A 15,597-nucleotide genomic window follows, 5' to 3' on the forward strand; every position below is an offset into this window, starting at 1 on the left:
AGCTCCTCCGCCGACAACTACGAACGAAGAAATAGAGCTGCAAAGCAATCCTACAACTCAAAGTTAATGCTAATTTGTTTACCTTTCTTTTCTCATGAGTCTTAACTCTTCCGATCGAAAGTCACTAAGTGGAAAAAGATAACATTACAAGCAATTTGTTCGGATAAGTATTTATTTATATCCCTTTGCTAAGCGTTCTTGTGTTTAATTTTGACTACGGACTCATCCTTGTACCAACATGAATTGGAAATGGCGAAGAAAAGTGGACAATAGAAAGGCATGCATACAATCCGCGCATTGAAAGGAACCGTAATCTGAGATCATTGGCATCATACTAGGTTCTTAATTATTATTATTCCTATTATTCTTATTCTTAATTGCAATTGAATACGATCGTTTCATTTCTTTTCATTGAACTTGTAATTAGTCTTTTGTCACTTGTAAAGGAACAGCTTGCAAAAATTCTTTCGAGAAAACGATCGCAAGCAATAGTCGTAGACGTATAAAAAAGAAAAACAAAATAAAGAAGTTAAGAGCAGCAAAAGAAGTAGCCTACAGCACCCCGGATTCCTATGTTATCTCCAACCATAGTACTAACGAAGCCCTCAGACGCTTGACTGCAGTGATCGGACGGGAACTGGTATTTTCGCCTAGGTGTGACCGTGAATATTACTATTGTAATGCTTTTCAATATATGCTGCATCCAGTCAATCTCTTCCTTACGCTATTCCAAGATGTTTACCTTCAAGAAGAGCTTTAAATATATTCAAATATTCAAACGGATTTATCCAGTCATGCTTAGCAGAAAAATTGCCAACTATCGTTATGCATAAGGAATACGTTTGAATTTATAGAGCTTACCTTTTCTTATATATAGGAATTTCGTGAAGGGCTGAAATGAACACTTTTAAAACAGCTCCTAATTAAATAGCAGATGTTCTTTGCTCAATCGACGTACAAGATAAGGTCTTCTTCAGCACTCGTTGACATATATTAATTTTGAATCCGTTTTCATTCGCTTCATGAAATTAATAGTTTGTTTACAAGTCTCTCGTAAATCGTCGAATCCACTAACGGCAGCATTCTGACAAAATCCTTGAAAAAAAAAAGAAAAACAAAAAATAGAATCAGCATTCAACCTTAAATACTCATCGAGAAGTAATTCTTCAAAATAGCTGTTTTCATAGATGCCAAAGAGCTTGTCAGCTTCATCTATAGATTCCATACCCTTGGGAGCTCAGAACAAACGTTACATGGAAAACAAATGTTTTCTTAAATAATAGATTTTTTTTTAAGTCTGATTTTTTCTTTTTCTGATTACCTTCGTTGAAACTCCCTATAGGACTGTAAATGTTGTGTCATACACCGTCGCTGCAATAGTAAGAAAACTTCAAATTCTCAAAGCAATCTTGAAAGGAATTAATTTGAGAAAAATCATCGTAAAGAAACTTGTCCATGAATCAATTGAAGCGGCAAATGAGCGTAGAGTTTCGGTTTTGCTGAACAGGAAATGAATCCATGCGAAATCCGGGAATCCAGCTTTGATGAAGCAAGACGACTCCAAGAATTAGAGCGAGTATTGAAATCAGGTTGGTTGATAAGAAAAAGTCATTCTACTACGGTATGTTCGCGTAGACAGTCCAGATACAGCTTGGACAGTATCTGTGAATTTAAGACGCATCCGGTAATGTGGGATCGCTAAAAGTGTTCAAATATTCTCCTTCCTTAGAAACGTTTCATTGGCGAATTCGCTACAAAATTCTATTATGCTCTTTTGACTAGGTAGAAAGTAACCTTGTTCACGGAGTTGAATCCCATACTTTTTGGATGCTGCTTTCTTATGAAAGGAGGATTCTATTTTATTGTTTACTTCAACTGTTCCAAAGTGTTAACAATCACTAACCTATTGACTTAGAAAGGCAAGCATTTATGGGGTGTACTTCGCAGAGACAAGTTGTCCTTTTACAAAGACGAAAAGGTTTTTTTAAAAGCTTTCCTCTTCTGTTTTCTAACTAGGTTTAGGAGTATAAAACGAAGCTTATTTTTCCAACGCAAGACATTTCGGCTGTAGCATATTATAAAGAGAAATCTCCAAAATGTATGGTTTTTATTGATTTCAGAACGATGCAAGATTTATCTAACTGTTCTAGCTTTGTACCTGTATTTAAACGAAAAAATTATACGATTCGTTGCCCCTTCGAATCTCGAAGCTGAAAGCTGGGTACAAGCCTTACGAACAACAACTGCTTACCGAGCTCCATTTTCTCGACATCCTTTACGCTTTGCTTTAATTTCCTCCCCTCCTGCAACAACAAGCGATCCGGATGTACTTGTCTCTGACAACGATCTTGGAAACTACTCTTCTTCTCGAACCAATAATCCCCATGGTCCCTCTTCGACGGAAAATGGTTTTCCGAGCTTTTATTGTACCTCTTTGTATGACTTGACACAATTGGGAAAATTGAAGCCTCAAGGCTTTTCAGAACAAGAAATCAAGGATCCATTCCACACACTGAATAATAATAACCTCCGAAAACACAAACATTCTTCCTCGCTACAAAATCTGTACAAGATGCTTGATGAAAACAAGGTTTTAATGCAGGGACCCATATATTGGCGTCACGGTAATATCCATCGCTGGTCAAAATGTTGGGCAGTAGTTCGCGGTAATGGTATGACGATTTACAACTCGAACATGGAGTATAAGCCTGTAAAGCTTATCCCTATCACAGAAATCCAAGACGTTGCTGAAATTAATATATTTGAGAAATCCAGAAAGTACATATTTACTGTGATTACTCTCAATAAGCCAATGGAATTCCGAGTGGATGATGAAGATACTTTAATCCTTTGGGTGGCAGCTCTGAAAACATCTCTTGACAGAACTACCGGAGTATTTGGCTCTCATTAAAGTCTGTTTTTTTTCCTTTACGGTTTACCCTTTTTTATCTGGAGTATATATGTATATACATATATGTAATAACTAATCCTTGACGCATTCTACCATCTTCCAATTTTTATTCTCACTTCTTCATTACAATCGTTTTTATTGCTACTTTATGAACTGAAAAAGCCGGTGATCCCTATTAATTTATACTAAACCTTTTGGTGTAAGCCCCAATCCGAATGTTAACTAAGATGTTTTAATATAATGAATTTTAATGACAAATAATTTCATAATTATCTCTTTCGAGGATAATCTTGCAGGTCCCAGTGTTAATGAAAAGCTTGGGCTTTTAAGTATGCCAAAGCCTTTAAATCCTCTTCCTTATTTAATATACTTTCACCTTCTGAAATACTATCGACTTCTAGACGTTCAAGTGGCTCCAAATATTGATTGTTTTCAGTCAACTGGCAAAGCAAGGCATCTATATTATATTCTTTACCAGGTGGAATAGGTGTCGGATTAGATGGCGTCACACAGTCCATCTTAACATCCTTCCTTAATACATGATCAACATCAACCGAAGAGAAAAATGCAACCGACTGAGGTAATTCGTCAATCCCTAATCGATGACAGAAGAAGGATCTAGTCCACAAATTGGCAACCTGTAAGGCGAGCGCAACACGGAATCTGTCTCTAACTGAAGAGAAATAGCGGACTTCATCATGAACCGTCAAGGATAAACGAGCCTCCAAATTGTACTTACGTGTCAAATGCTCCATAGAAACAACGAGTAAATGCAAATAATCTACAGCTGATGACTGGATTGCCCAATTTACCCTAGAAGTCATGAATGAACTTTTACTAAGGTTCTTTGTGCTTAAGGCTTGAGTAATTCCTGCGTTCAGCACGGGCGTTCTGGGGAAAGGCATTTGAGCCATCGATTCGAGTTTGTTAAAAACGAAGCTTTCACTTCCTTTTGACCAAAAATAGTGTTCTGGTATACCCATAGCAAGCAAACGCTTACTCACTTCAGAGCGAACACCTTTGGTAGACTTATATAAGGCTTTAGCTAAGTTAGCCGCCTGGGTATCGTCCAATGAAGAATTAAATTGTTTTAAGAGTAAAGCTGTATGTTTCAATCCAGCACCATACAGGCGACCATAATTAAAGATTTTCGCAGCATCTCTGCTCACACCTAAGATTGCAGCAGTTTTTGAGTGTAGATCTGTACCTTCGGATTTCTTACCTTCCAAAGTCATCCAACTAAGAGCAGTAGCACCATGTAATCTAAATTGTGAGTCACCAATAGCAGCCACGATCCAAAGTTCTTCTGAATCTACATCAGCACCAACGAACGTATATCCTTCAGGAGCACGAACCATAGCTTTAAGCTCTGAACCAAGTCTATTTTTTTTGGCATTAGAGGCCGTTAACCAAGTATTCTCGACAGCACGCCTAGTAACAGTACCCATGGGAATAATCCTTGGAAGAATAATCCCAAAGCCATCGGGCTGAGACTTAAGTCCAAGATCAGCATCTTTTTCCCAAATTACCATTTGAGACTGAATTCGATCACGTGCACTACGCCAATAAGAGCACGACGTACTCATTTCTAAGGCTTTCTTCGCTATTTCAAATTTTGAGGTAAGAATCCCTTCTTCAAAATAACTTTGGTATGTTTTAGATAAAGGAGAACCGCACCTAGCTTCAGGGCCATCTTTGTGTGGAACCTTAAAGTATACATAACTTTCAGCTTCCAACTTCGGGTCCTTTTGTGGGTCACATATGCAATGGAAGAATTTACGGCGCACAAAGTTGTCAATATGTTCTTGAGACTTCTTTTCCACTCCAAAAACCCAACCATGAACGTGTGACCACACTAAAGGATGTCCTTCCCACTGTAAACGCAATAGTATAGGTGCAAGACGAGACTTGTCAGAAACAACCGCTTTCTGTAAATTTTTGTCGTATACTACTTTGTACCATTTTGGGACAACAGGAGGTATAATAGTTGATTTAGCCGGCTTACGATACAACTTACAAGGACTCCAATCTAGTTGACGCAACCATGGATCTTTAGAAACAACGCTTTCATCTTCCTGTAAATTCTTTGTCTGTTCAGCATAATAAGAAAGTTTTTCTTGGACTGCATTAGACATGCTTTGGAAGCAATCTTCAGTATTTTTGATATAACGCTCCCAAGATTTATTTACTGGCAGAAAGCTAGTAGTCATGAGAAGCATAGCTGCAAATGTTACTGGATGTGGACAAACTTCAAGAAATTGAGGAAAGACCTTCTGATAGACTTTATGTGTGGCATGGACATCAGAAGCACAATAAGAGATGGCCTCGTCCAAATGCTGTAAAATTACCCCTTTATCAAGTTCAGAGAATATATCACGCACGTCTTTATTCATTTCGATATTACAATGAAACTTTGCTACGTCTTTGAGAGAATTGACAGAGCTGTGTCTTAACCAAGGTTCCTGTTCAATATAATCATGATAATTAGACTCAATCTGAGAAGAGTTTTCGTCCAAACCGTTATCTTCATTAATCACACTTTGTCTGAAAGCTTTTCTAGCCTTAAGCCAAGTCGGTTTTTGTCGAGAACACATTCCATTTGTAGCTACGTGTAGCGACATGGTATCGATGAAGGCATTGTTGGACCGTTTCAAATTGTATTCCTGCAAAATTCTTTGGCGGTCAAAACTGATGTGATGACCGACAATGAGATGTCCCTCTGGTCGTAGAGGAATAAGGTGTCGATCCTGCTCTGTTTCGCCTAACAGCCACGGCGACAGCCAGCAGTACCATGCCTCGGGAGATGCAGCAACGGCAAGGACAGCAAAATCTGAAACTTTATACAAAACTTCAACGTCAAAAACAATCATGGCTTCCTTAGGATAAGGGACTTGTTCCACGGTATCATCGAAACCGTATCTGGTCCATCCAGATTGATGAAGCCAGTTTTTTGGGATGGAAGGCAAAGAAGAAAGGCCAAATGACTTTGCGTTTGTGAGATAAGGTTCGGCACATTCGTGACCGATGGCTTCAAAGTGTTCCCCTAGGGTTTTCCCTTGTAAAGCAGGAAGACGAAAATTATAGGATGGTAACTTTGTAGTCTCTCTACCTAAGAGATCATGCTTTTGCAGATGAAGCTTTGCAAGCTCCACATACAAATCAGGTGGTTTATGAGGTTTTCCAGGAAATACCTGCGATTGTAAGGCTGGTGATAAGTACTGAATCCCCACCGGATTGATTCGTAATGCGCCATCATCCGTGAGCTTGTGCGTTGAAAATGAGCGACTATTTACACAGAATCTATGGCAAGCTAGCTTTGGTTGAACGACAAAAAGCCATCGTGAGACAAGTTTACGGGCTGCGTATCCTGGCATGTACTAGAGCTTTCAAAGTTAAGAATATAGACATCGATTTTGGCGGCCATACATATATAGATGGCTCACTGGGAAACAAGAAGCTATTCCTGGGACTTGCTGTAATAGTTGGGCTCAGCAAACAAGCCGTGGCATACGACAGCCGAACGATGAAATGAGCCTAAAAACAAGTATTGTTTAAAGTGCTGAAAAACAATACAAATGGTCAACAACTGTAGTGGTCGATTTCTTCACTTTTCTTATTGTTTAATTATTGGTTTGCAGTAGGAATGGAATTACGTGCACGGTCAATTACGATATATTTGATACGGTAATCATTTTAGGATTCACAAATAAATAAACATATGAAAGGACAGTTCTTCATGAAAAATTATTAGAAGACTAATGCACGCATACTTACAATAACTAACAGCTCTCTGAAGGTTTAAGAAGTTACATTTCAACATAAACATTATGTAAGCAAAAGGATATGTGCATCAATCGGATATATATGCTACCATTTCTATTTAAAGCTTCAAAAATATACAAAGCACGAATTTACTTACTTAAAAATAATTAAACAACTGTACTAACAAATTCATTCCGTTTAGATAGTGTGAACGTTGACAATGTTGTGGAATTCGGGCTTGAGAGAAGCACCACCAACCAAAAAGCCATCAACATCAGGGAATTGGAGGAACTCCTTGCAGTTACCACCGTTGACGGAACCACCATAGATGATGCGCAAGCCTTCAGCAACTTGAGCGCCGAGTCTTTGAGCAGCCCACTTGCGGATCTCAGCATGAACTTCTTGAGCTTGGGCGGGGGTAGCAGTCTTACCGGTACCAATGGCCCAGACGGGTTCATAAGCAACGACAACCTTAGACCAGTTGTTGACCTTGTCAGCCAAAGCGTTCAATTGACGAACAACGACCTTGATGGTATCGTTGGCTTCACGCTCAGCCAAGGTTTCACCAATGCAAGCGACAACAGTAAGACCTTGTTCAATAGCGAATTGAGTCTTGTCAGCGACGAGCTCGTCAGATTCCTTGAAGATAGTACGACGCTCAGAGTGACCAGTCAAGGTGTAGTTGATACCAGCGTCAATCAAAGATTCAGCGCTGTTCTCACCAGTGTAGGCACCGTTCTTCTTGTCATGAACGTTTTGAGCACCAACACCGATATCCTTACGGACTTGCTCACGGGTAGGGATAAGGTACAAGTTTTGAGGGAAGATAACAGTCTCGACTTGTCCAACGTTGAGCTTGTTCTCGTTCAAAGCGCCAACAATCTTCTTCATAGACTCCTGAGAGCCGTTCATCTTGAAGTTACCACCGACGAAAAATGTACGAGGAGCAGCCATATTTACTATTGTGTCTAATGTTTGGTAGCAAACAACTTTGTCAATGTCCGTCATTATTATATATAAATTTTATGACAGTCACATATTAAGGAGATGCCTTGAGACGTGCTCCGCTCATTCGACAGTCTTCTTCGGAAGAGAACGACTCTATTGCGTTTTTACCTATCAATGCTCCCTCCGAACCACCCTTACGTTCCCCTGACGACTTCGGGTACAGTATGTTAGCTGCTTCTACTAGGATCGACAAGCGCCATTTTTTGAAAAGTATAAAGTATAGACAAACCACAAGATTATTGTAAACACGAAAAAGAAAACAAAAGAACGCGTCGTCGCCGAAAGACGCTCAGTGGCTAGAGTTTATGGAGGATGATATGTTCATCATAATGCAATTACATAAAGAGAAAGTTTGCGTATGAGAACACAAAAGTACCTTATTGTTTTCCGAAAATGAAATGAAACAAAGGCAATTCAAGTAAGTATGGGATATTTCGGTAATTGATTACAGTTTTTCGCCTCTGTTTAATCCGTAATGACTCTGTTACCTTAGTTGTGCGGAAAAACTTACATGTGCTTACGTTTTGGCGCGGATCTAAAGAAAGTTCCAGAGAAGCCCGCTTTAGATTGCAAACTGTCCCGCATTCTCGTTAAATATATATGGATATGTACGATATCGTTAATTGTGCTACCGTAGCGATCCTTACTTTGGTACGGTAATATGTTTGTGAGTAACAAGCAGGACCGTAAACAAAGAAGTAAACCGGATTCGTAAATAGAAACAGGCCCTACATGTTTTAGTTTTTAGATAATCAAAGCAAAAATGTAAATTTAAAAACCAAATCTTTAGACGAAATGTGTTGGTGAAAGTACCACGCGCATATCTTAAAATAAACCTTTCAAATGACTAGAAACAGCGCTAAAGATGCTACTTCCCTGTATTATAAAATAGAATGTTGTTTTATTTTCTATTAAAACAAAGTAATTTACAAATTAAAACGATGGCTGCTCTTCCAGATATCTTTCGTTTCAAGTTACCATTTAATATGATATTATAATAAACCATTTAATTGGAAAATAGTAGCTATTTTGAAGGATTTACCAATTGAAACTGAAAGATATATTTATTTAAAAAACTTTCTAAACTGTTTTGCTTCACTTTCCATTACTCCATTTGCCCTTGATGGATCGTCCAATTTTTTACAGAATGATCGTTATGATGCCTGAAGTTCGGTGTAAAGGAAAGATATTGAGCTTTGTGCATCGCAATTTGTCAATTTTTTAAAATTTTAAGAAGCTTTGTTTGTTAAGGCAAGCCATTTTTCTGTCGAAAAGGAATATCTATTTACGATATTCAAGTACGTAGACAAGAACCTCTGAACCACCTATTACCAAATTCAACAATCTATGCAAAAGAAGTACGTGTTTCTATGATTTATAAACATTGCTTTTAATAAAACATTATATTGAAAATTGGCTTAGAAATTAGTGAAAACCCCGAGAATTAAGAATTATTCGTTTTCTTGTGGAATATAAACAGACAGCCTTATCACTTCATGCTCCATGTTAGGAGGCCCTTGTATAGTATAGGGAATGGTGGATGTTCATAATAAAAAGCCCGATATTGAAGAATTTTTCTCTTTCTTACAAAATGCTTTCCAACCTCTAGAGGCACATGTATTGGATTCCTATGTTCGCAATCCTTTCGACCATGACGGACAAGGAGGGCCCTTTCGCTGCTTGATCACCTTGGGTAAGTACAATTAAAGATATGTAATACATATACTGTGCATTCTGTACAGCGGTCTTTGCAAAAGTTCGCCAATATGTCTAGCATGTTTGGATCACTGACGATTATTTGAATGGATTGAATGGTTTCGTTGTCATTCTTTCATAAAAGATGAGAATTCGTTTGCTTCATCCTACTTTTCCCTCTGTAATCCATGTTTGCTTGTTTGTGATCCTTCCAAAAATAGGCATTTAACATAGTTTGACTATAACACTAGATCGAACTGTCCTTCGTTTGAAAAATTTACGATTACTTGATGTCTTTGCGAATAGATTTCCAAGGATGGAAGTGTTTCTTACTAGTTTCTTCACAGTATTTACTAACACATTTTTTCAGTACCATATGAAGCTCTTCCTTTAGGTGTTCACGAACTGGCGATCCGAAAACCGTATGTTCGACCCGTCTTAATACGTCCGTATCGGACGTTACGCTTCGCCAATAATGAAGGATACGTTTGTAAATTAAATTCAGAGTTATCCTTTACTCCTATAGAAACTATTACACCTGCTTATAAAGATCGCCCTGCTACTCGTCGTTACATAAATCTCAACAACTACCAAAAGTCAACAGTTCTTCCAATTGACGAAAAAAACTTTTCCAACCAAATAGTTGTTCAGTTATTAGATTCCTTGGAAACCGACCTAGACGTAAACAGCACTCGTGCAACCCTATTAGCAATCGACCCAAATTGGCTTTGCCAAGTCTCGAAGCTAACATGCGGTCGTAAATACATTGCCAACCTTTGTATTCAGTATGGAAGCCAAATTTACTATGATCCATCTTACAGAAATGCGTATGAGATATGGTCTAATTCTCTACTTTTAGCTGCGTTTATCCATACACAACGGGCTTTAATATTACCAGATCTATTTAGTATTTCTATGAGGAAATCAATAGAACGATTCCAGTCTCTCAGTCCCGAAAACTTTTCACTTCCAAAAATTATTCCCGGAATTCAACAAGATCCCGATTTCCTTTTACAAAATCCGTTGGACCAACAAAATATTTCTAACCCACTTCCCTCAAATCCTACAAAGAAATCTTCCTCTCCTGTCAGATCCGATCAAAATGTTTTACAAAACATTGCTTTTATCACAACAACAAATATATCGCCAAGGTCTCCAGGATCTCCAAAATACGACGGTTCTTCACAAGTTACAAAACCTCCCATATTGCAAGAATTGCATTTGCAAAATGTTGTATCGAACGACAGCACTGAAGAAGAGCAAATTGAAAGTGAACCGGCCATGGAAGAACAACGACTAGATGAGTCTTCTGATTCAGAACAAGAATTCACGGAGCTGCTCAGCTTTCTGAATAGGAAAGGGGATTCCGAAGGAGTAACAGTCCAACGAGAAAAATTATTCAAGGCTCGGAATTTCCTTGAAACTTGGCAAAAAGAATGGAAAATGCTCGATCGAGCAATCAATAATGCAGAACAAAGCTCTGCTGATCAGCCTCACCCGAACCCAAGAGGTAGGCCACCTGGTTCAACAAGAGGTCGTAGATCGAAATTATGAGATATTATGTTATACCTTTGTCTTTTGCGTTTATGAGGTTCATTGGCATATATCACAGATTAAAAAGATTTTATTTGTTATTATTATTATATATTTGGTGAATCATGTACATAGTTGTCCTTCCAAGAAATATATGTATTTTCTCCTTTGGCAGATTGTTTAAATAATACCGAAATATGAAATCAATAATTTATTACCATATACCAGTCCCAAAAACCTTTTGTAAACATTGTTGAAACAGCTCATTAATGCTTCTGCTCTTTTAACTCTTGAACAGCAGCATCTCCCAAGCTTTTGGTAACTGTTAATTTTCCCATCTGTTGACTGGCAAGTCCTGCAGCCATGCGTTCATTGCGAGAATTGATAGTCTTGCTAATACCCTAATTGAAAAAAGTCAGAAACATTCAACTAGACAGCCGAAGAATAACTTCCAAGTACATACCTCATTGGCAATATGATCTTTAACTGCAGCAGCTTTTCTAGGAGCATAATAACGGGCTAGATTATGTTAATATGATTTCTATAAGCTTTGAACGAGCAAAGGTTTTTGAAGTAGAAAAAAATGTATGTAGTATTGAGCTGTACAGCACCAAAGCCATCCTCTTTTCTTTTCTTTCGTATATAGAAATCAATACGACATTTTTCATAAAAACAAGCAATGGCTACCTACAACTACACATAGTTTTTGCCAACAAAAACTATATAGCAACATCGGAACACTTACCTCCTTTCTTTACATTTTTCTTCTGTTTAGAAATTTTGTGTGCATTCTTAGTATTCTTTGGACCTTTTTTCTTGATTTCTCCTTGAGGCATATTGTAATTGGATTAATTCACATACGAGAAAAGTTTTGCCATCTATATTTACAGGAGTAACAGTTACCAAGTAACAATCAAGAATACCCATAAGAAGGCATTGGAATGCAGGGAATCAGCAGAAGAAAATCATATAGGAAAGAAGGTATTCTATGTTTATTTTTATTTTGTTGTCAGTCTTTATCCTCGATAAGGACAACTTGTTTGATATTCAGTTTGAGTGTCAATAGACATGGTTCAAATCACATAACAAATTAAAAAAAAAAAACCAAGAACCGAATTTCGGGATGTATTATAAGAAAACTGCAATACTGCTCCATATGTGTTGCTAGCGTTTCGTAGAATGAGGTGAGAGAATAAAGCAAATGAGATTGAAAAAAAAATGATATATGTATTACTCACATCAAAAGTTTCATAATTAGAAGAAAGAAGAATAAAAATGAACACAAGATGCTAATAGGATGAACATAATTATCAACGCCTATACAACCATGTGAAGGAGAAATTCGGCATTTCCTTTAGCCAGCGTTCTCATACTGTTCCTCCCACAATATTTCAGTTTCTTTTCGTAAAGATGGAATAGATAATCCTTTTCTCAAGAAATGTATTTTTTTGCTTGATTTTTAGACACAACAGACGAGCTTGCATTAGTGCGTAAGTAAAAATCAGAGCTTATACAACACGTTTCACTTCAAAAAGACGTTTCAAGTAGATAATTTGGAAACCACAAACAGACAGTAAAATAACAGTTTGAAGAATACTCCACCATTTAACACGGTCATTAGTACTTTCGGCGGTGTTACGGTGAACACGTTCACGAGCAAGGATATATTCTTGTTCAAACTTTACTTGGGAAATAGTATCTTGAAGCTTGCGTACTTTTCCAATCAAAGGATTGTTCGCTTCTAAATCCTCATCAGAAACATAAATGATACCATGAACATTAAATAAAACTTCTTTAGCTTCATTATCAAAAGCATCCTTAAATCAAGAGTTAGTTCATAGTGCCATAAATGACTTCAAAACTCCCGAAAAAAGAAAAGACGCCTTTTTATATCCATGCCACTTTTTTTTTTCGTCAAAGTTGTTCATTCATTACTTACGTTTTCAAAGCAATATGTATACTTTCCTGGGTTCTTAACAGTAAACGAATACTGTGACATAGAACTAGGTTCTTCTTTTTGCATAAGTTGATTAAGAGGATTATAGACACTTAAGGAAACAAGCTGATCACCACCAAGGTTGGTTTGAAATGTAACCGACATTTTATCATTTGTCCTTAAAGTTTCATAAAAGCATTCTTAAAAAGTTAGCACGACTGGACTAAACAGCCATTAAATGTACCACCATACCCTTTTGATGGGGTTGTAAATGGATTCCGTGTCCAAAAACAATAGAAAAAAGAGAAACCCAAAAAATGAGTTTCATCATATTTAAAGATTCCATCTTCCTCACCATAAAAGGCAACGATTTGTCTTTTTCAATAAACGTTGTTGGTAGAAGGAAACTGACACTTGGTAGAAGATGTAAACAAAGGACATTTAGCATTTCCAAGTGCTTTACTGTATCTCTTTTAGTGATGCTTTTTTATTTATCGGTAATTTAAATTAACCGATATGTTAAAATTCGTTAAGTGTATTCCTTTACCAAACCTACTCCATATTGGGTGTACTTTGGTTAAAGATACGAAACTGGGAAAGTGATTCGTGCTGAGAAATACACTATTTTTATTTTAAAAAAGGAAATTATTACATTGGTTTAAGGAACGATTAACGAAAGTCAAAACAGGTGAAAATACAAAGGGTCCATTGGACGTGTAACCAAAATTCACTTTAGCAAGAAGAATAAGCCAATTGGTAACTATCAAAAATGTTTCAAGTAAGTCGAAAAGTGATTGAAACAAACATTCACGGAGCTCCTCATACCTGGATTCAGCTTGTGGAAATGCTTCCTTCATCCTCAATTTACGTTTGGGCAAGCAACAGTGGATCTTGTCCATCTGGAAATCTAACACTTGCCGTTCCCGTCGGCAAGGACACGGCTACCACCGATTTAGTAGGAGTGGGATCTATCGACGACTTGTCAAGAAGAATGTCGAGAATTCTGTCAAAACGTTATCAGATCCAAGCGTTCTGCAGCGTTATACTTCAAGGAGAGTTTCCAAATGATCCAGAAATCCAATCCGCTTTTACAATGGTAATGGGTGCTGTAAGAAGTATGATTGAGGAGCAAAAAAAAAATTCAAATGCTTAAGTTTTAGTAAACTTTCATCCTCACGATAAAATTGCGGGTCGCATAGATCGTTGAATCCATTTTTCTATATTTTCTTCTCTAAAAACAACATATTCGGAAGCTTTATCTTCCAAGATTTCCTTGCGACTCAGGATCGACCAGATATTTGTCCAGTAAAAAATGGCTTCAGTCAACTCTTCTTGACATCTAGGTCCTTTCCCCAAACCAGTTTCTGCCCACATGAACCACTCGTCCCACATGGTTGCTTTCGCTTTTAGGAATTTTCGCTCACTTGATGGCAGGTACCCGTCGAAGCAAGTGTACCAGTGGATATAGAGTTCATTTACGACGTCATGAATATTTTCTGGTGGGAAACTGGGAGAAGCTAGTAACTTTTTCATAGCCAGACGATAATCGTCCCATAGTTTGGTCAAAATCCTTGTCAATAAAAACGCTGTTTCTTCCACTAGAAGTTTTGTAATTTGGTCAATTAATTTAGTAGCTCGGGGATGAGCGGCTTGTAAAATTTGTTCCTTTGTCAGCAATGTATAAGTATATGGAACGTATTGAGAAGGGGATGTTGGTCGTGTACTTTGGTTTTGTTCAGCCGGAAAGTGCGCATACCGAGACCCCCAAGTGGACCTGTCGCGAGATGCATCCATGGGCATGTCAATAGCTAAGCTTGGTTGAATGTTTTCAGTAAACGAAAGACTTTTTTGCTGCGTTGAAGCGGCGAGAGAAGCGTCGATTTCCATAGTTGGATGCTCCAACATGGCGGATGGAACCGACGCATCTATGGTGGGGAAAGCATTACAGATTAGAGATATCGCATTTATGGATTTGGAGTAATTTTGTGATGAAACATGATGAACGGCAGCTTTAATGCATAGGTTTTTATCATCCGACAAAAGATTGACAGGGATGAGTTTTTCATCTTGAAAATACAGACAGCAATCTAATACTGCATTATCTCCCGACTCATTTGGAGAGCATCTTTCGTGAATTTTTTGACCACGTAGGTTAGGAAGGCTGGCTCGAAAGCATTGCAGCAGAAAATCGTGAGCTTGTCTGGCCAAGTACCCACAAGCTGCTGAAGTTTCTGATTTCAAACCGTCCAGCTCTTGAAGCACCACCCAAGGAAGTAGTATTACGATGTTAGGAAACCGCGTGGAAAGTACTTCTAAGAGATTTTGACAGAGAACAAGATGTGACAAAAGGAAATTTGTATCCACTACGAATAAACCTTGAGGTCGTAGGATCTCTTGTACTTTGGGAGAAGCAAACGATATTGAATCTAATTTGGGTAAGACTTGTGATAGTGATGGGGAACGAGACGAAGCCCATTTATTTTCAGACCGATCTTTATTGATAGAATCAATGATGGAATCAATCTCCATAGGGTCATTGATCTCCTCTACATGGCTCAAAAGCGACGGTACAACCATATTGTCTTTAGAAACGACAATCAAGAAAAAGGCAAGGCCAAGGCAAAAGTAAAGAGAGTACAACAAAAGATGAAAAGAATTAAAAATAAAGAAACCTAACCTTTTCCAAGAAATGCTAAGGCTTTACAAAAAACGATACCCAAATCTTAAAAGCGACGAAAACCTGATGAAATGG

General features: G+C 37.8%; 8 protein-coding genes and 1 non-coding gene across 9 annotated transcripts; 3 read left to right on the forward strand and 6 right to left on the reverse strand.

Annotated features, from left to right (window-relative positions):
- Positions 1–549: 549 nt before the first annotated feature.
- SPOG_16345 lies at positions 550–664 on the reverse strand. Its single transcript, XR_001203116.1, has one exon. It is a non-coding gene; the product is annotated as a 5S ribosomal RNA (ribosomal RNA).
- Positions 665–1,338: 674 nt separating this feature from the next.
- Positions 1,339–6,677, forward strand: SPOG_03238 (uncharacterized protein). Its single transcript, XM_013169651.1, has 4 exons — positions 1,339–1,621; positions 1,916–1,978; positions 2,023–2,098; positions 2,151–6,677. Exons 1-4 carry the CDS (start codon positions 1,511–1,513, stop codon positions 2,909–2,911), a joined length of 1,011 nt encoding a protein of 336 aa, XP_013025105.1. The 5' UTR covers positions 1,339–1,510; the 3' UTR covers positions 2,912–6,677.
- On the reverse strand, positions 3,217–6,335 carry SPOG_03239 (DNA polymerase; the record flags this gene model as incomplete). The annotated part of the gene is made up of 2 exons (XM_013169652.1): positions 3,217–6,288; positions 6,318–6,335. 2 exons carry the CDS (start codon positions 6,333–6,335, stop codon positions 3,217–3,219), a joined length of 3,090 nt encoding a protein of 1,029 aa, XP_013025106.1.
- A 101-nt stretch (positions 6,678–6,778) lies between the features above and the next one.
- Positions 6,779–7,627, reverse strand: SPOG_03240 (triosephosphate isomerase; the record flags this gene model as incomplete). The annotated part of the gene is made up of 2 exons (XM_013169653.1): positions 6,779–6,787; positions 6,887–7,627. The coding sequence occupies 2 exons, from the start codon at positions 7,625–7,627 to the stop codon at positions 6,779–6,781; spliced, it is 750 nt and encodes a 249-aa protein (XP_013025107.1).
- A 1,349-nt stretch (positions 7,628–8,976) lies between these two features.
- Positions 8,977–11,182, forward strand: SPOG_03241 (uncharacterized protein). Its single transcript, XM_013169654.1, has 2 exons — positions 8,977–9,374; positions 9,747–11,182. Exons 1-2 carry the CDS (start codon positions 9,215–9,217, stop codon positions 10,928–10,930), a joined length of 1,344 nt encoding a protein of 447 aa, XP_013025108.1. The 5' UTR covers positions 8,977–9,214; the 3' UTR covers positions 10,931–11,182.
- SPOG_03242 (leydig cell tumor protein) lies at positions 10,999–11,832 on the reverse strand. The gene is made up of 3 exons (XM_013169655.1): positions 11,655–11,832; positions 11,373–11,428; positions 10,999–11,310 (listed from the first exon to the last, which is right to left on the reverse strand). The coding sequence occupies exons 1-3, from the start codon at positions 11,743–11,745 to the stop codon at positions 11,176–11,178; spliced, it is 282 nt and encodes a 93-aa protein (XP_013025109.1). The 5' UTR covers positions 11,746–11,832; the 3' UTR covers positions 10,999–11,175.
- On the reverse strand, positions 11,759–13,314 carry SPOG_03243 (COPII-coated vesicle component Emp24). Its single transcript, XM_013169656.1, has 3 exons — positions 13,098–13,314; positions 12,849–13,045; positions 11,759–12,726 (listed from the first exon to the last, which is right to left on the reverse strand). The coding sequence occupies exons 1-3, from the start codon at positions 13,291–13,293 to the stop codon at positions 12,418–12,420; spliced, it is 702 nt and encodes a 233-aa protein (XP_013025110.1). The 5' UTR covers positions 13,294–13,314; the 3' UTR covers positions 11,759–12,417.
- A 78-nt stretch (positions 13,315–13,392) lies between these two features.
- On the forward strand, positions 13,393–14,491 carry SPOG_03244 (uncharacterized protein). The gene has a single exon (XM_013169657.1). The coding sequence runs from the start codon at positions 13,615–13,617 to the stop codon at positions 13,996–13,998; it is 384 nt and encodes a 127-aa protein (XP_013025111.1). The 5' UTR covers positions 13,393–13,614; the 3' UTR covers positions 13,999–14,491.
- On the reverse strand, positions 14,019–15,422 carry SPOG_03245 (RNA endoribonuclease; the record flags this gene model as incomplete). Its single annotated transcript, XM_013169658.1, has 2 exons — positions 14,019–15,157; positions 15,221–15,422. The coding sequence occupies 2 exons, from the start codon at positions 15,420–15,422 to the stop codon at positions 14,019–14,021; spliced, it is 1,341 nt and encodes a 446-aa protein (XP_013025112.1).
- Positions 15,423–15,597: the final 175 nt, after the last annotated feature.

Source organism: Schizosaccharomyces cryophilus (assembly GCF_000004155.1).
Source record: "Schizosaccharomyces cryophilus OY26 unplaced genomic scaffold supercont4.7, whole genome shotgun sequence".
Taxonomy (NCBI): Eukaryota; Fungi; Ascomycota; class Schizosaccharomycetes; order Schizosaccharomycetales; family Schizosaccharomycetaceae; genus Schizosaccharomyces; species Schizosaccharomyces cryophilus.

Coding starts and splice junctions, on each gene's coding strand:
- SPOG_03238 (XM_013169651.1), top strand. CDS start 1,511: ATGAATCCATGCGAAATCCGGGAATCCAGCTTTGATGAAGCAAGACGA. Junction 1,622..1,915: donor GAAAAAGTCATTCTACTACG/GTATGTTCGCGT, acceptor CTATTGACTTAG/AAAGGCAAGCATTTATGGGG. Junction 2,099..2,150: donor TAAAGAGAAATCTCCAAAAT/GTATGGTTTTTA, acceptor TAACTGTTCTAG/CTTTGTACCTGTATTTAAAC.
- SPOG_03241 (XM_013169654.1), top strand. CDS start 9,215: ATGGTGGATGTTCATAATAAAAAGCCCGATATTGAAGAATTTTTCTCT. Junction 9,375..9,746: donor TCGCTGCTTGATCACCTTGG/GTAAGTACAATT, acceptor ACATTTTTTCAG/TACCATATGAAGCTCTTCCT.
- SPOG_03242 (XM_013169655.1), bottom strand. CDS start 11,745: ATGCCTCAAGGAGAAATCAAGAAAAAAGGTCCAAAGAATACTAAGAAT. Junction 11,429..11,654: donor GAAAAATGTAAAGAAAGGAG/GTAAGTGTTCCG, acceptor AACATAATCTAG/CCCGTTATTATGCTCCTAGA. Junction 11,311..11,372: donor AAGATCATATTGCCAATGAG/GTATGTACTTGG, acceptor TTTTTCAATTAG/GGTATTAGCAAGACTATCAA.
- SPOG_03243 (XM_013169656.1), bottom strand. CDS start 13,293: ATGCTAAATGTCCTTTGTTTACATCTTCTACCAAGTGTCAGTTTCCTT. Junction 13,046..13,097: donor TTTACAACCCCATCAAAAGG/GTATGGTGGTAC, acceptor TAACTTTTTAAG/AATGCTTTTATGAAACTTTA. Junction 12,727..12,848: donor ATACATATTGCTTTGAAAAC/GTAAGTAATGAA, acceptor TCTTGATTTAAG/GATGCTTTTGATAATGAAGC.
- SPOG_03244 (XM_013169657.1), top strand. CDS start 13,615: ATGTTTCAAGTAAGTCGAAAAGTGATTGAAACAAACATTCACGGAGCT.